Genomic DNA, 18,240 nt, shown 5'->3' on the forward strand with positions numbered 1-18,240 from the left:
CAAAAATCTCACTTTGAAATGATTTCGAAAACGTTTCTCTAAAATTCAAGCCGAATACGACATTCCGTATTTCAGAGAATTTCTCCCCCCCCCCCCCTGCCCCTCCGGTAAGTTCACGAAGATATGCGAAAGGTGTGGAAAATCTGGGAGAAATATTATATCTGTAGAAAATATTTCTAACCCGGCGTTGGATAAATTCTTGAATAGAATTCGAGCTTTACTTGAAGAAATTTCTGATTTTTATAGCATCATAGCCTGGAATGAAAATGTGATGAATTCCTTCAATTTAATTTAAAAGGAAAAGTATAATTTATTTATTTATTTGTTTATTGCATAACCACTGAAATACGTACAAAAGTGAAGAACTTAAAAACTAGCTTATCACTAAAATTTTCCTAACTAAACCTAAACCTAGAAATTATTCCCAATAATATTATTTAAACTTTTATCTTTTCTCGAATAACAAACATTAAGAAAAAAAAAACAACTACACGCCATTTCAATTGATTCAAAAATTCTTTTCTAACAATTTATTCATTTAAACTTGTTGCCGGTAAATTTTTTCTCTCTCTCTCTCACTCTAATTTTCTTGCAAGAAATTGTGCGAATAATCGTTTCAGTTCACGGATCAAATAATTATGCTGAATCGTGTGATAACTCTAAAATTCCGAGGTTCCTAGAAAAAAAGCGTTTATTTTTACAATGAAAAAAAATTTCTAACCACTGAGATTTTAATTTAATACACACATACAGAACTTTTCAGGTTACGTTTTATTACCGACCGATCCAATTTGCGATGGTTTCGAACCACGGAGCGTTGAAAAATTGGTGAAAATTACGGGAAAATTTTGTGTTCAACTGCACACTCGAGGGATTCGTAGGAACAGCTGGTGCCAAGGGTCCTGACCCCCCGAGGGTGCAGCCAATTATTTGTTTCTCATCAAGGCAACTTTGTAATCGATCCGAAAGTCCAGCTTTTGCGAATTTCAACCGCTGCAGGAATTAATTAGTGAAATTTTAAACACTCCGTTAGGTACCCTTAAATTTTCAACTTTTCACAATAAAACTCTCGTTTAGTTTTTTTTCAACGAATTTCTATTCGAGCGTAAAAAATAATTACACTGGAAATTTTTTTTTTATTATTATTATCGTTGTTGTTGTTATTCTTATTATTATAACATCGCATGCATGCGAAGAACAAAGATAAAATAATAAATATAAAAAATCGTTAACGACCCTGCAGAGCGTTACCTTTTAATTAAATCGCAAATATGAACAAACAAAAGCAGCTCAGTCATTCATTCGTCGTTGGCTGTTGGCTGTTGACTGTTGGCTGTTGGCGAGCTGAAAGCAGCAAGATAGAGAAAAGTCCTGTAAAAATAAAATATCGCAAAACAAAAATAAACACACTTCGATCTCGTCCGAGGATTAATGAAAATTTTTATTCTTTAGGTAGTTGATAACGATCGTTGCTTACGTATGTATTAACCTTATACGTTCGACGCTGTGTGAGTAGATATAATCTAGCGGTTCTCGATTTAGTTCCAATTTCCGCCACCGGAGGGCGTCGAAAAAAAAAAAGTTTTTCACAAAATTAGAGAAAAATTTTCCACAAACGACAAAAAGGTTTTCGAAAAACTTCCTTCTTAGCCGCAAAAATCGAATGGGAATTTTATTTTTGGAAAACTTTTCCCTCATTTTCTGACAAAAACTTTTCTGCAACGCCACTCTGGTGGCGGAAATTGGAATTAAATTAATTTTTTTTTTTTCTATCTTTTTATGTCAATTTTTTACTTTCGAACAGTGTACCGTGTCAGTGGAATTTTTGTAAAATAAATGTAATTCTGAATTACATTACACAAAATCGATACAGCAGCTACACAGTTGTAATATAAAAAAAAAAAAAACAAAAAAAAAGTGAAGTGTTATAAATAATGACGCGATGTTTAAACTTTGGAATATTTACGAGAAGCGGTAAAAATGTTCGTAGTTTTACTTTACGTTTGAAATATCAAATTTGAGAAGCAACATTAATTTAACAAAGGATTCAGAATTGATTGTGTATTTTTACAAAAAGTACTCGTCGATCTCTGATCAAGAATTTTGAATTTATCGTCAAATCTTACGAGTCGTACGGATATACGAAACGGGTCGAAAATCGGTGAATTCGGAATTGCCAAGTCCCTCAATTTACGGAGAGAGAGAGAGAGAAAGAGAAAAAATGAGAATATATATAATATATATATATATATATATATATATATATATATATATATATACAGTTTAACCCTGTAATCTCTATTGTTTTTTGGGGAGATCAGAGAAGCGGAAAAGAGAGAAGGGCTGAGAAAATAAGGTATCTTCTTCTATTGTTAGATGAAGAAAATAGGATCCTCCGAGTCGGAAGGCGATATATATATATATATATATATATCCACCCCCCCCCCCCCCCCCCCCAAGCCCGTGCAGTTGAATGTCTACCGCGAGTGATATGAATCACTGACCCGTGGATAAGTGAGCTTTATGAATCCGGGAATATTCATCCTCGCCATTTCGGAAGGGCTGGACCGATAATATAGATAGATATAGAGAGTCTATAAGTCTGGATCTATCTCCTCGATTAAAAGTCTCGTGAGTACATATATATAAAAATATAGGTATATCTTGAAATTAGGAAAGGGATTGCTCTGTTTAACGGAAACCGCGAAAACGAATGAAAAACTGAGAAGGCGAAAGAAAACTCGCTCATTTCCTCCTCGAATATTATATAAGTAGTACCTGTAGATATATGTATATAGATATATAGATATATGGTGTATTCTACGCTAACTCGACCAGTGTTAAACCCCGACCATCTCAAAATCATTTCATTTCGTTTTCTAACATTTTGCTCGATAAAAAACGTGAGCTGAATTTTTTTTTTTTTACTGAATCGTTCAGTTTTTTTTATAAATTTTTAAATTCAACTGCGAACGTCCGTTTTTTTAAATCTGGAAAAATTCTCAAATATCCAGTGAATGACGCAAAACACCTCTAGTTGAGGAAAACGTGGGCCGAATTTTTTTTTTTTTTATCACCTGATTCGAAATTTAAAAATTTTTAAACCCCAATTAACACAGGATCAAGGCGTAAGTGTCAAATAGGGGTCAATTTACTTTTAAATTTTTGGTTTCTACAATTCAATGATACGCCACTCTGGTTAATAATTAGAGTTAAATAATTTTGGCTTAAAGAATATTTAAATTCCGAATTAGGTGGTGAAGAAAAAAAAAAAAAGGAAAAATTCGGCCGACGTTTTCCTTAACGGAGGGGTGTTTTGTGTCATTCACTGGATTTTTTAGAATTCTTTCAGACTTTTGGAAATGGCCATTTACAATCGACTTCAAATATTTATAAAAAATAAACGGTTGGATGAAAAAAATTTGAAAAAAATTCAGGTCACGTTTTTTACCGAGTAGAATGTTGGAAAAAAACATGAAATTATTTTGAGATGGTCGGGGATTAACGCTCGTCGAGTTGGTGTGGAATACCCCATATATATATATACATACCTCAAGATATCACTGCCATTTATCGATATCACGGTAGTTTCATTTCCCCTGAAATTTTTTTCTTCATCAAATTTATATTCGCTCATCGCATAGGTATAAGTATATATATATAGGTATATATAAGATAATGAGAATTCTTCAATTGACGCCTGAAGTGATCTTGAAAATCTAATTGAAGTTTCAATTTATACTTTTCTTACTTACATTACACATAGATAAAAATGGCAAATATTTTTTATCGAGTTTTAATAAATATCCAGAGTTCAAGTGCTGCTTGACTGTGTAGAAAGTATATATAAGTATATCGATACACAGGATATCAAATTTGAAAAAAAAATGTTCTCTAATGTAGGAAACAGAAAACTAAGCATTGAATTAAAAAATCTTTTCACCCTTCAGAACAGAACAACTTTTGTTCAAAGAAGTTTTAAATTTAATGCTTAGTTTTGTATATACTTGAGCATAATTATTTGTTTTTAATATTTTTTTCTCCAACGGAACACCCTGTATAATAAGATAAAACAATATTCAAAACTTTTTGCACGAATCGCGGCTGTTTATTTTTCCAAATTTGAAAGCAGAGTAAAATAGAGAGAGCGAAAAAAATCGTTTTTTTTTTTGCTGTTTCTTTTTTTCTTTTCGTTTAACCGCAATGTCTCCTCATAATGTGAAAAAAAAAACTCGCTCATTTTCAAACGTTCAGGGGTTTGGATTTCTTCTTCTTCAAGCCGTGCCTTTTCTACTCCGGCTTGCATACTCGAGGTGAATTTGATCCTTGAGATTCGGCCAGGACTCCAGGAGTGTGAAATCCGGGAGCATACACGACCTCCAAAGCTAAGATATGCCAAGCCGAGGCATGCCTGACGTACCTCAAAGCCACGCGAGGCCATTACCATTCGGTCTCTCGACCCATGCATGCACCATGGCGCCATCAAAATGCCATTGACATACCGCCTGAACCGGTCTCGAGCAAACTACCAGCGAAAATTCTACGAATATATATTTAGCGATTATACGTGAGGCGGTAGGTCCTGCGTTTCGAGCAATACCTATTCATCCCTTATTAGTTTTCGACGCCAGATACTCGGTCGGTAAATATACGAGTGACACAAATTTTTTTTACTCGTAATTTTACGTCGCTTTTACATAACGTAATTGAACTTTATATAGAATTGGGCGGAGAATTGTCATGCAAATTATATCGCCGTGTTGACATTACGAGGGTTTTGAATCCAAGAATGAATTTTCTATTTCCATCTGTCATCTTGTTTGAGAAAATGTTTAAATTTTCACCTAACCTAACCTAACCTAACCTAACCTAACCTTAACTTACCCTTTTTTTCAAGAATAAACTTTCGATTTTCATCTGTCATCTTTTTTAAAAACGTTTGAAATGTCACCTCACCTAACCTAACCTAACCTAACCTAACCTAACCTTAACTAACCCTTTTTTTCAAGAATAAACTTTCGATTTTCATCTGCCATCTTATTTAAAAACGTTTAAAATGTCACTTAACCTAACCCAACTTAATTTAAAGGGGTAATCTGTTGTAGAGGACTAAATTTTGGGCATTTTTCCAAGTGAGACAAAAACTAAATGAAAAAAACATTTTTACCCTCCACTTTTTTACAAGAACTTTATTGAAGTTTCAAGATTACAAAGAAATTCATCAAAAGAAAAATAAAAAATAAAAAACAGTATATTTTTTCTTACAGAAATGAAAAAAAATATAACACAAATATAATGTGGACCCCGCTGAGACGTTATGTTTTAGTTGAATTTTTTTGAACAGTATAAATTTATACTCTTCGTACAATAAGCAGCGGGTTAAAGTCAGTCATTTTTGTAATCGCGATTTTTACCGCTCGAACTTGACCGAAGTTATAAGACAGCCTATAGAAGAGTGGATGAACCTTCATGTATATTTATATATGTATCATTTACCCATGAATAATTCATTTTGTGTAAAATAAGATCCATCGTATAAGGTGAAATTCGTAGAAATTGCGGATAGGAACGTAGGTATAGTAGGATCTATATAGAACTCATGCAAATTGTTAAATCTCCGCATAATAAGCTCGCCGCGTTATTCCATCCGCAATTTTAGCCTGCAAGAAAACAATTCTTTATCCTCCGTGTCGGATAGATAGGAGAAATAAAATGAGAAATGGCTCCACGTTTTGAAATGTGTCCATTTTCTTTTTTTTATTTTCCCTCTTTTCAATCGGCTTTATTTGGTTTTTTTAACCCCCCTCTTGAACCGCAAAAAAAAAAGTAATAAAAAAAAAAAATCCGTAACTCTGAGATATTATTATAGAAAGAAGAAATTATTTATAAATATATATTTATTTTTTTTATTTTTTCCCTTTACCATTTGGAAATACTAAACATCGTATTTCAAAGTTTTTTCATCTTTTAAGTTGAGGACCGTGTAACAGGAATTATGGTCATTTGGAACGTGAATTGTTATTTGTTATATGTAGTTGAAAATCGTGTTGTTGAAAGTACGACGCAACGCGACGTAAATTGGTCTCGGAATTTATTTACCGTAAGGTCTTGTTAACTTTGATCTACTATCGGATTATTTATAAAACCGATTTTCGAAGGCCACTTGTTATTACACACGTCCATTCGACTTTGGCCCCGAGAGAATTGCGATCACTTAACGAGCGTCTAGTGGTTACATTATGACCACACACTGTACTTTCAATTTGCCACAAAATTTTGTCAACTCGGTGTCCAAGCAAAAGTGTAATATTAAAATACCAAAAATTGACGCCATTCTTCTCCATCATCATGGAAAAATAATTTTAAAATCCTGAATCTATTCTGATTTCTGATTATTTTTCATATAAAATTAAACCTAATACAAGAAGAAAAAAATATTTTTTTTACCCCTTGAATCACACGTTATTCTTTACAAGTAACAAGGTATAGAATTCCATGGTTTTTGGGGTCGCTGATTACAAATCTGAATTCAAAATTTAAAAAATTCAAGATGGCCGATGAACATTTCATTAGTCAAAAACATATACGCAGAGGTTTTCAAGTCATTGATTGGATTAGCCATACTGAATTTTTTAAATCCGATTTCAGATTCGGTTTTTAGCTTTCGAGGACTCAAATACTAAAAAATCGTTTTTTTTTTTTTTTGTTTTTTTTTTTGTCATTGAAACCAAAGAAATTACAAATGATCTTCAGATGTCAGGGGAGGAAAAAAAATGTTTTTATCTTTAAATTTTGAAAATTCAAAATAATGCTCGATAATGTTTACAGAAGTAATTTTTTACTATGTGAAAAAACATTTTAAAAGACAAAATTTTTAACGTTCCTTCAACTTTCACAATTTTTGTCACTCAATTTGTTTCCAACAATAACAATTCACATTGTATCGCAATAATTTCCTCTCGAGTATTTGAATCTTTCAGAAATAGGAAAAAAAAACTCGAAACAACCTCAAAGAAAAATGTGTTAAAAAGTTGTCGAAATATACAAAAAATGTGTATAAAACAGGCGGTAAGAATACTTAAAACTATATGACCGAAAGGGTTTGACACAGTTTTCCGCTTTTGAGTTTGAAAAAAAAACGTGTGAAAAAATTTTTGTCTTCAAAGCGATACGAGAATTCTGTTATCATATCTATAACGTACGTAGTAAGAATTGTAAAAATTTCCTGCGCGCATGCAGAGATACCGGAGTAAAAAAACGAGGGTAAAAAAAAAGATGGACTAAAAAGAAGAAATGAAAAAAAAAAAAAAATACCCCATGTGAAATAAATCAACCGAAGTGAAGTTATCTCGACTAGCGGGTACCGCATGGAGAAAACAAAGGGAGGGAAAAAAAAAAGTGATTGGTCGAATCCACGAATAGGTCGAGTTAAACTAGCAAGAAAGAGAGAGGGAGAAAGAGAAAGAGAGAGAGAGAGAGAGACATATGCAAACTACATGACTTTAAATATAGGAACGCTCGAAGTATCGAGCGCGCAAAGCTTTAGGTTATTGTCAGAATGCCGATGTGTTCGAGGTTATAACGACGACGATGCGACGTTTCGGTTCGAACTGCAGAGTTGACCTGACGTGGGAAGGAAAGGAAAGAAAGCTTCGAGGCGAGACGATAGTTGGGAGCAAAAAACGAGGGAGACTTTGGATCAATTTTGTCCCACATTATTACAGAGAAATCAGAATTTAATAGAATCGAAGAACCTTGCGAGTCGGCTAACGATCGGCACTTTCTATTAACCTTCTAAATCTATACTTTTTTAGACTCTATTCGTTCTTGACCAACCTGAACTATAATCCTTTGAGGCATTGTGTAGGGGAGGGTGGGGCAAAGTGGGATCCCTTAAGAAAATAATGCCTAAAATAAAAATAAAATGTTTAGTTTTTATATTAACAATTATGTTTAATTATTATCAAGCTTTCTTGAGAAAAATTTATCGTAAATTTAAGGTTAGAAAAATTATTTGACTTTGACGAGTTGAGAGTAAAGCACAATTTGAAACGTTTCGCGTCATGAGCTTTGCGATTACTCGAGTAAATGATTTTCGAATAATTTTTATTTAAGAAAAAGTTTAGGTGGTTGATTTTGTCCCTTGTTATTTAAAAAATTTTAGGGGTACACTTTGCCCTCAAATTATTTGAGGTATCAAAAGTTTTAAGGTACCCACTTTGCCCCCGGGGGCCCACTTTAACCCCACCCTTTGCTATTCGATTCTAGAACCGCTTGAAACAACGGTTTTAAACGATGATTTGGTTTCTTTGGATTTAACCGCCTTTCAAACGGTTGTTCGTTCCACTGGATATACCTACGAAAAATTCCAAACGAAAGTTTGATTAGCCGGACTTTTTTTTTAACGGATATTGAAGACTGTCGTTTTATTTAAGTACGTTTTTTAACTTTAATTTTGAGTATTTTAATTTATGTAATTTTTTTTTTTTCTAATTTCTAATTTTATACGTAGGCTTGTTAGAATTGATTGTTTGATTGCAAAAAAAATTTTCAAACTGCGGAGGCTTATCCGAAAATGCTAAAATTATGAACAAAGACTTTAATATTGATGCTTGGATCCAAATCTTTTTAAAATTGTCAAAAAATCTAGTAGATATGTACGATTTGTCTCTGCAATGGTTGATTTTATCGAGAAAACCATTTCCCACAAATTATCTGAAAAACTTATTTTTATTTTTTTTATCACACTAACATCGTTGAATATAGCACAATTTCACATTTCACATTGCCTTAATATTTATTGTGATGAAGAATTGGCTATTATATTGAATTCACTGCTAAATGAGAAAAGAAAGAAAATTTATTTTAATAAACTTGTAGAAAATAGTCTTCTAAATGAAATGAGCAATCGTTAAATGAAATAGATTTCCAAGTGATTTGAAATGGAGTATCGATTTACTGTATTCGTATTACTGAAAAGATCTTTCTTAGCTCACGAATACAATATTTCAATAAAATTATACGCATAATAAAAGCAACATCCTTAAACACAACGATTTTATGATGTAGTGAAAAACCGCGTGGTGAAAAAAAAAAAAAAAAACGCACACGCATCTCGAGAGGAATTCTTTTTTTAAAATAATTTTGTAGACAAAAAAAAAAAAAAAATAAAAATAAGTCTCCGAAAGTTTCAGTTCAAAATTTGAATTTTTAAAGGTCGCTCATAATTTTTTTTCAATTTTTTGGTGCATTTCTTCAGATCTTATCGAGCGACCTTTTAATATTCATATTAAAATTTCATCAATTTTTTTTCTTCAATTTAGTAAGAAAGAATCGATAACAATACATCACGACATGAATTAAAAACCAAACAAAATACTGAAAATATAATCGTTTTAATTTAATTTTTTGACGATTTTTGACATTTTAAAAAATTTGGAGCGACCTCTCAAAATTTTTTTTTTTTTCGAGCTGTCCTTTGGAATGGGCTCTTAAAACATAAAAAAACTAACATTTTGTCACACGAGACTCGAAAAAAAAAAAAAAAAAAAAAAAAAAATAGTCGGTTTTTTTGCGCTGCCCTAATATATAGATATGCATTTTTTTTTTTCATCGAGAACTGCAATTTCTTGTCAAGTTTTTTTTCGTTTTCGTGTTCTTATCGTGAAATTGCAACTTTTATTATCAACCTCGACGATATCCTCGGTGACCTGAGCGTTGGCTTAACCCGAGATGCCGTCCGGAGAAATCCCAATTACGGTGAAGGACGATGTCGATCAGCCCCTCATCTCCGCGCCACTGCGTCTCTCCGGATTCGCATCGCCGCAGGCGTTCCCGACTCTCATCCGACATCCGGCATAAATCAATTGAAAACAGAATCTCCTTCCTTTTCCTGTATATATGTATAACACCTTCGAAACTACCCGTATTATATACCAATAATATTTTCAACAAAAAAAAACAAAAAAAAAAATCGTTATCAACTTCAATTTGTTTAGAAAATTTTTAAACTTTTCCAATATCACTACTCCGGGTTATATTTCAGCGTGATTTTAAGTAGCCAAATATATACATATGTATGTTAAAAAGAATTCTTCATTTTTATTTTTTTTTTTAACGTTTTTCGCTTTTTACTGTCCAACTTTCTTTGTTTCTCGTTTTTACCCTCGACTGGAGTAGGGTGGGGGTGGGTGAAAGTTTCGTCACGTAGGAATTCGTTCGCATCGACAATTTCCTCGCAAATCAAATATAAACAAAGTTTTTTCAATATCGTATACTGGGTGTAAGATTTGGAATGGATTTAAAGAGTTAAAAGAGAGAAAAAAAAAAAAAAAAAAATTATAGAAAAAGGAAATTTTGAGTAATTTGAAGACAGAAATTATTTTCGCCATTAAAATTATTCCATCGATTACGGTTTTCATCGGATTAGGTATTGCTGTGTGGGATATATTTTTTTTTGTCAAAATCAGCGATTGTTTCGTTTTTCAAGATCGAGTGAACGGATTTCGGTGGAATAACCTTACACTTATACATATATACATACGGCTGGTAGCCATACATAATATAGGCAGCGGAGTCTGGTATTTTTTATCCTGAGAAATTGTAAGGTTACAGCACGGACGTAAGTCAGGATTTTGTTAGAGGTATAGGGCAGCGAGAAAAATTTTTGCGTTGTCAGTCGCGACTTACGGACGGAAGTTTTATATCATCTTCTTTGATAAAACCGCACCTTTTCACCGATGACATATCGATTCCAATCTCGTCGTTCCCCATCCCCCCGTTAACAAAACTACCTGACTTTCTCTTTATTTTTCTTTTTTTTTTCCAATCGTTTTTAACAAAAAGGAAAGTGAGATTTCGAAGCTCAAAAATTTTTCACTCCGGAACTGTCGTGTTTTTTTTTTTTTTTTTTTGTCGTTTTTATATACTCTAAATTTTTTGTTTCATTTGTTTTGTCGTCTCCAGCTTGTATGATTTTTCATCTTCAAAGCTAAGCCTCATTTATTCATGCAAAAAGATTGTCTCGATACTTGATATTATAAATGCTTGCCAGACCGAGATAAAATTAATGCACCAATGAACAATTGGGAAATTCTACAGCAATATTAGATATCGATTCCCACGGAACTTTATACTGTACACTAAGGTGGCGCAAAAAAGCCGACTGTTTTTTTTTTTTTGAGTCTCGTGTGACGAAACGTTAGTTTTTGATGTTTGGAGAGCCCACTCCAAAGGACAGCTCAAAAAAAAATTTTAAGAGGTCGCTCCATATTTTTAAAAATGTCAACAATCGTCAAAAAATTTATTAAAAAAATTAGATCTTCAGTATTTTGTTTGATTTTTAATTCATGTCGTGGTGTATTGTTATCGATTCTTTCTTACTAAATTGAAGAAAAAAAATTTATGAAATTTTAATATGAATATTAAAAGGTCGCTCGAAAAGATCTGAAGAAATGCACCAAAAAATTGAAAAAAAATTATGAGCGACCTTTCAAAATTCAAATTTTGAACTAAAACTTTCGAAAACTTATTTTTTTTTTTTTTTGTCTATAAAATTATACCGTAACGAGAAATTTCTTTTTTTTTAAATCGTTTTTTGACGACTTCTGACGTTTTAAAAAATGTGGAGCGACCTCTCAAAAAATTTGTTTTGAACTGTCCTTTGGAGTAGGCTCTTAAAACATCAAAAACTAACATTTTGTCACACGAGACTCAAAAAAAGAAAATAGTCGGTTTTTTTGCGTCACCCTACTGTACACAATTGGTATGTTTGTACTGTATTAAGTACGCGACAAATTGTATTTTCGTCTGGTTTTCAAATTTTTCAGAGTAATCCAACTTTTTTGTAAATTATTGTTTTTTTTCTGTCAACAAATTTTTGAAAATGCTACAAGAGACGTCCACTCGGCTGTGAAGAAAATGAAAAAGCGCACTTGCGAAGACAAAGATAAGTGGAAATATATCAGCGAAGTAGAGCTTTGGAAGCTTTGGAAGCTTTGGGAGTGAGCCAGCTCAACCGGAAGTCAGCAGTTTGGGGTCGCTGACCATGCCTAGAGACGTGGGTGGGAGGGATTTTCGGAGCGTATACCGCGAGTCTGAGCTTGTGTGAAGTGAAACCAAAGTTCAAGCCGTGATTCCGGTTTCCGGAATTCGGAACACAGCGCACCTGGCATCAAACCATTTGTGACTTTTGGAAGCTCCATTGGTTCCTGCAGTACCATTCGAGTCTTCATACGTCACACGTTGGCCATATCAACCTGGCATCACTCGCGCCATGATTCACCATGATTTTTGAAGACGTCTTTCCATAATCCTTCCACCTCGAATAAGGAACGTGCCGAATCGTAGTCCATTCGCGTGAGAGGATCCTGACCGAAGAAACGGACAGGGAACGTCTTCTTGGAAGCTATACGTCGATCGTGTCCTGCGCCCAGTGGCTCTGTAGAAAATGGATGCTGGGTGGAAATCCAGCGTCCTTATACCATCCTTGCCCAGCTCTTTTCTAGCGAAGTGATACGTGCAAGAGATAGAAAATCGAGACTCGTCAGGCGCAGTTGGGTTCACGTTATCTCCGAATAAGCTCTTCTCTTTATCAGCATCACCATCAGGCTCATCGTTCAGATTGACTTCGAGGATTTGCCGGTACTAATCATGCATCAAAACGCTTCTTCGGTGTCCAATCATACAGTATATTGGTCGGAATACGTAATTTAGATGAGATTGAGACGGGAAAAGTCTGTCGTTCCGTCGTTCGCGAGCGGGCTTCACAACCTCCAAGTTCAGACGTGAACCCTTCCGCGGTCCACTTGACCGACTGGTCAATTACGCCATTAGACGTACAGAGTGAATTACAGACTCGCCTTTCGACTCGTCTGATCCTGCAAGACCGTCACTTCAGACGATTCTAAAGAGTGGTTAATTCGTGGAAAGAATAGCCTTTTCAGTGTAACAACGGCGTGTCTGTTGGTTCTCTGAAGTGGGATTGCAGATTCATTTATATTCCGAGGAATGCTCGTCTAGAGGGTCAATCGAGCCCTGAAAGGCAAAAGTGCATTCAAGGAAGTTGAGAAGTGGTTTGAAGGGGGGAAGAGAAAAAGAAGAAGAAAACTATAGAATAAAGACAAGAGACGTGGCAACATCGCGGAGAAACGGCCGCCTGGCGAGAGACGAAGAGGGTTGCGGGGAGACTCGATCAATATGGCGGATGGAAAGGGTGTGCCAGGGGAGTTAGGGGAAACGGGAAAATAGGGGAAACTCGAAGTGGGGGCTCTACAGTCACGTCACGTCACGCTACGGCATGCCATGCTGTCAACGTGACCTTGAGACAAATCGAGAAAGAAAGGTGGTGGACCTCTTCTTGCACTCTCGATGAAAAATTATCTCCGAACATTTTTTCATCATCGATTTTTTCCCCGCCTTCCAAGGTGTGCGAATTTTGTTCGTCAAACGAAAAAGGGGGTAAAACGTAAAACACCATCGATAGACAATTGAAAAAGGTGCCATTTTTCGTTCACACTTTTCTCTAGACGAATTCTGAACTTTGATGGTCGAATCAATTTCGCAGTCAACAAATTCATTCTCTGACTGTCGCAAAAATGGACGAAAGGGATGAAAATAAAATTTCACAAAACATGAACCAGTTATCACGTGCTCACACTGTCGCACACTCTTCGCAATCTGAGGCTGGATGACAAAACTAGTTTTCACGCTGTTTTAACAAACTGATGAAACTTTTACGAACTTTCCGAGCTTACAACCATGCAGTGCATCATTAGTGCTTTTCTCAGGCTGAAACTGCACTGATTTTAACTTTGGCTTCGGGTTTCCCGTGACAAGTCTAATCGCAATTGCATCATCGATTAAGTTCAAAACTAAACAGTTTTCACGTGATGAAAAAATAAAACGATACTTGATGAGAGATCATCAGATGATGATACGATTTCAGTTTTCGGTACTATAAGGACAGTTTGAATGACTTGAAAACCTTACTTTCTTGATAAAAACAACCAGACCAGTAATTGCCACTCTGGGGGAAACGGGTCCCAATTGTCGTTACGAAAAATTTACAACCGTGAAATGTGTAATACTAGAAATCATCCAAACGATATCGTAAAGACAGACTATATAATCTATTATTTCTAGTAGAGTTGCTTTCGCTTGATCACAAAAAAGGTGCTGGAAGTGGATAACATGCGTTATCCTTTACGTTGTAGACGTACAAAGTCACTCGGGTGCTCGAACCGCCATTGGGTTCTTATCTCTATCATTCTGCTCCGTCTCACGCGTGATCCTGAAATCAAAGAATTTTTTAACTGGCCATCTTCCCACGTTTATCGGTGATACTTTATCTGTATATACGTAATATATATATTATACCTCAAGGATCACGGTTTTCTTTATAGTTCGGTTTATTCATTATTTCTTTTTTCGCTAACTCACCTGAAAAGCTTTCAAACATCTATAAATATAATCTGGTTAAAGGTACAAGGATTTTCATAGTGATCCACGCGATAAATGTACCTAATCTCTGAAACCATCTAAAAACGGTTAATTAAATAAATTGAATCTTTGGGTATAAACAGTGAATGATTTCATCACATGATGAATATTGAAGTCTTCTTGAAAGGTTACAGCAATTATATGAACAGAATTCGAAACATCGAATGCACTCAAAAGATGAAACGAGTCGCAGGTCCATTCTTTGTTGAATAAAAGTGCGAAAAAACAGGTCAAGTGCTGAAGAAATTTTCCTCGAAGCAAATGCTGCCACGGAACTTGGGTATAAATTATGCATCGCATCGAAATGAAATTTTTGCAACAGCGCACAGTTGGATTTCAGTTTCGAACAAAGCTTTAATCTCTCACTTTTACAGCGTAGTTAGAACAAAGTAAACATTCACCAATCAACGTAAAGTTCTCCGGATGGAAAAAAGAAAGAGAGAAAGAAAGAAGGAAAGAAGTAAAAAACGGTCATTCAATCCCAATTAATCTTCACGGTAATGCAGAGTTCGAACTCTCATTGAAGAACTACGACTCTTTGCGTGTCTGCACTCAGTTGCAATGACGTTACTTCCAAGAATTGCTGTCTTAACGATTTAATTAACAATGAAAGGTGTGCGAGCCTCGTTTCTCCATCCAGTTTATCCAGCTCCAGTTCGCAGTTTCTCTTAAACCACTCCCAGCTCCACAGGACTTTCTTGTCCCGGTTCTTGGCGTTTCCACGATCCCTCTCATTCCATCCTAACCCATCCCATCCCATCCTTACGGGCAAACAATCCTAACCAGCTCCCTGAAAACGCCCCCGTCTCTACACGTCCACAATTTTCGCAGACAATTAGGAACTCCTCCCCCCCCCCCCCCTCCCCTACCGCCTTTTAATTAGCACCGTTCCTGAATTATCATTAAATTGTCAAAATAAAACACGCGTTGATTAGATTAGGATTGAGCACACTGCACGTTTTCTTATATCCCTATAAATTTGCCTCGAGTTATCCCACGGCATGAACGATTACATGTTGGATGATGTTACCGCGTGAATTCATTCCGTGAACCCGAATTCTAACAGCTCATAATAAGCCTCCGTTCATCGCCTGAAAATAGACCGCATAATTGTTGCAAGAACCGCAGCCCGTTTGTCAAAATTACCGACGATCATCTTGCCATGAAATTCATTTGCACGAATTATCATTTATCAATAATTTGTCATCAAGTAATCAACACTCTGAATATATTATTCGATGTACGTAAAATCGTTTCCCGCGTCGATCTGATCTGTGAAGAAAAATTTACTCGATTAACAGAGACGTCGAAAAACGAAAAAAAATAAAGTTTATTAGTGAACGACGATAGAGTTCAACGTGAGATAAACCGTGTCGGTATTTCAGTCGCGCTGTCTTATCCGCGGGCCAATCTTCTCTACCGACACAATTGAATGTCGACAAAAAGAAAAGAAGAATACAGAGAAAAAGAATTTTCGTACAGCGTAATTCACGACAGCGAACCTTTATACAAATTTATCACAATTACGTGGACGAGAGTTGCTCACTTCGGTAGTTTAAGCTTCCGCTTTTCTCAACGTTTTCGTCAGCGGCTGGCTGTAACGGTAAGGCAGAGCGTATTGCGGGTAAAGCAGAGAGCATCCTGGGTAAAGCAGAGCGGCAGAGGCAAAGGCACACTCGTTCGATCGGCCTAAACGTCGGCCCGAGCTATTTCTCCCTTCCACTCTACTCGGGTCGTTTTGGAATCTAACGAACTTTCCCACCCTTCCGCAATTTGCAGTAAAGTCTAAAGTACAAGGCATTCCATGCGCTTTGTACTTTAGACAGTCGGAGGGTGCCCAGGGGCAGATTTACACATTCTACATGCTACACCACCCACGGTCTGCTGATTTGTGCGCCCCTTTCTTGGGTCGCTGGTTCACTTTCATGATGGGTGGAAAAGAACAATAGTCGTTGAAAGTATTACCGGGATGTGCAATTCTCCGCGAATTTTATGTAAGCTGGAGGAAAAATTTCAATTTAAGTTTGAATAAATTTCTTCTTTTTTTAACACATTATGCATTGCATGTTATCATTATTATTATTATTTTTGTTCTTATTGTTATTATTATTATACCTACGTGTATAGTAGGTACAAGGAAATTGCAGAATACGGTTGGCGCATTATTTTTCCGACAATTTCTTCGTGGTAAACTTTTATCGTAAACCGGTCTTACGTCAAGTTTTCAAGTAGAGTTAACCACCTGACACTAATTTTCAAACTTTTCCAAACAAAAGGTTTCGAGCCGACGCGACGACGTTAAGCCGGTCTCTCCCTGCAGCCCTGCGCAACACGAAACCTCGCGTGTAAAACATCCCCCCCCCCCCCCCCCCCCACATCGTGATCGCAGACTATACAACAAGTATTAATTCGACGAAACGTTTTTACTTGTAAGTAACGGTCACTGTATTCAAAAACAATAGCAGAATCCAAGGGGTTAATCAGTCATGGATTTAATTTACTTCTGAATTCAAAATATTTGAAAATATTACAGAGATTTCAGGGATTTCATGGCATTTCAGATGACTTCAAAAGATTACAAGAGATTTCAGGTGATTACAAGTATTTCGAAGATTTCGACGAATTATAAAATATTTCACGTTATTTTTGTGGATTTCAAAAAATTAGATTGGTTTTGAGGATCTCGACGGCTTGAAAAGATTACAAAGGATTTCAAACGATTTTAATACGATATCAAAAGATTTCAAGTGATTTTAATAAATTTGTAATGATTTTAGGAGATTTGAAAAGATTTCAAAAATTGTAAAAGATGTCGAGGATTTTACAATATTTCAAGATTACAAAAGATTTCAATGATTTCAACAGATTTCCAAGGATTTCGAGACATTTCAGATGTTTTCAAACGATTACAAGAGCTTGTAAATGATTTTTAATATTTCGAAGATTACAGAGGATTACAAAAGATTTCATATAATTTCAGTGGATTTCAAAGGATTTAGACAAATTTCAAAGATTTAAATACCTACTTCAAAGGATTTCAAGAGACTTCAGAATATTTCTAATGATTTCAAGGATTACAAAAGATTTCAATAGTTTCAAAAGATTTCAATGCACTTCAAGAGATTTGAGCCCAAAAATTTCAGGAAATTTCATCGACTACAAAATATTTCGGAAAATTTGAAGAATTTCGAGTTACATCAAAGAGAATTGATAAAGACACCGGATTTATCTATTATTGAGATTGATTGTTTTGTTTGTCTTCTTTTTTTTCCCGACCCTATTTTACCATCGCATTATCGGTATTGCGTTTGCTTATGGGGTGCAAAAATTGATCCTAATGAATACGTTATGTTACAGAGCTTGCGGAGCATGATCGTGACGAACATAACAGACGCCTGCGAGGTTCACGATCCGTGTCAACACGGTGGGATTTGCATTTCAACGGACAGCGGGCCGATCTGCGAGTGCCGGACAGGAGACTACGAGGGTGTCTACTGCGAAAAAGGTGAGCCCCATGCTTTCCGAGCCATAGAATAAATCGCTATCCGTCCAATTAGTTACGAAATTTCGTGGACCAGTGTCATAATTTTAAGTCAATGCATAGGTAGTGAAAAAGAGTCGAACAAAATAAGTCCAGGCATATAAATATGAGGTATTCCATCCCAAGTGTGTAAACCCGTGACCCTCTCCCTCTCGGATTTTTTTTATTTTTTTTTTATATGATCGCATTGAGTCCAAAAG

At 35.4% G+C, this 18,240-nt stretch overlaps 1 protein-coding gene across 4 annotated transcripts in view; it reads left to right on the plus strand.

Moving 5' to 3' along the window:
• The window catches only part of LOC124413989 (neurexin-1), an 87,865-nt gene that overhangs the window by 18,188 nt on the left and 51,437 nt on the right, over window positions 1–18,240 (plus strand). For all 4 annotated transcript variants that reach the window (XM_046894825.1, XM_046894826.1, XM_046894828.1 and 1 more), the window contains exon 4: window positions 17,857–18,004. In XM_046894825.1, the coding sequence (XP_046750781.1) occupies window positions 17,857–18,004 (148 nt within the window). The remainder of the gene's footprint in view (window positions 1–17,856; window positions 18,005–18,240) is intronic.

Source organism: Diprion similis, chromosome 13 (assembly GCF_021155765.1).
Source record: "Diprion similis isolate iyDipSimi1 chromosome 13, iyDipSimi1.1, whole genome shotgun sequence".
NCBI lineage: Eukaryota > Metazoa > Arthropoda > Insecta > Hymenoptera > Diprionidae > Diprion > Diprion similis.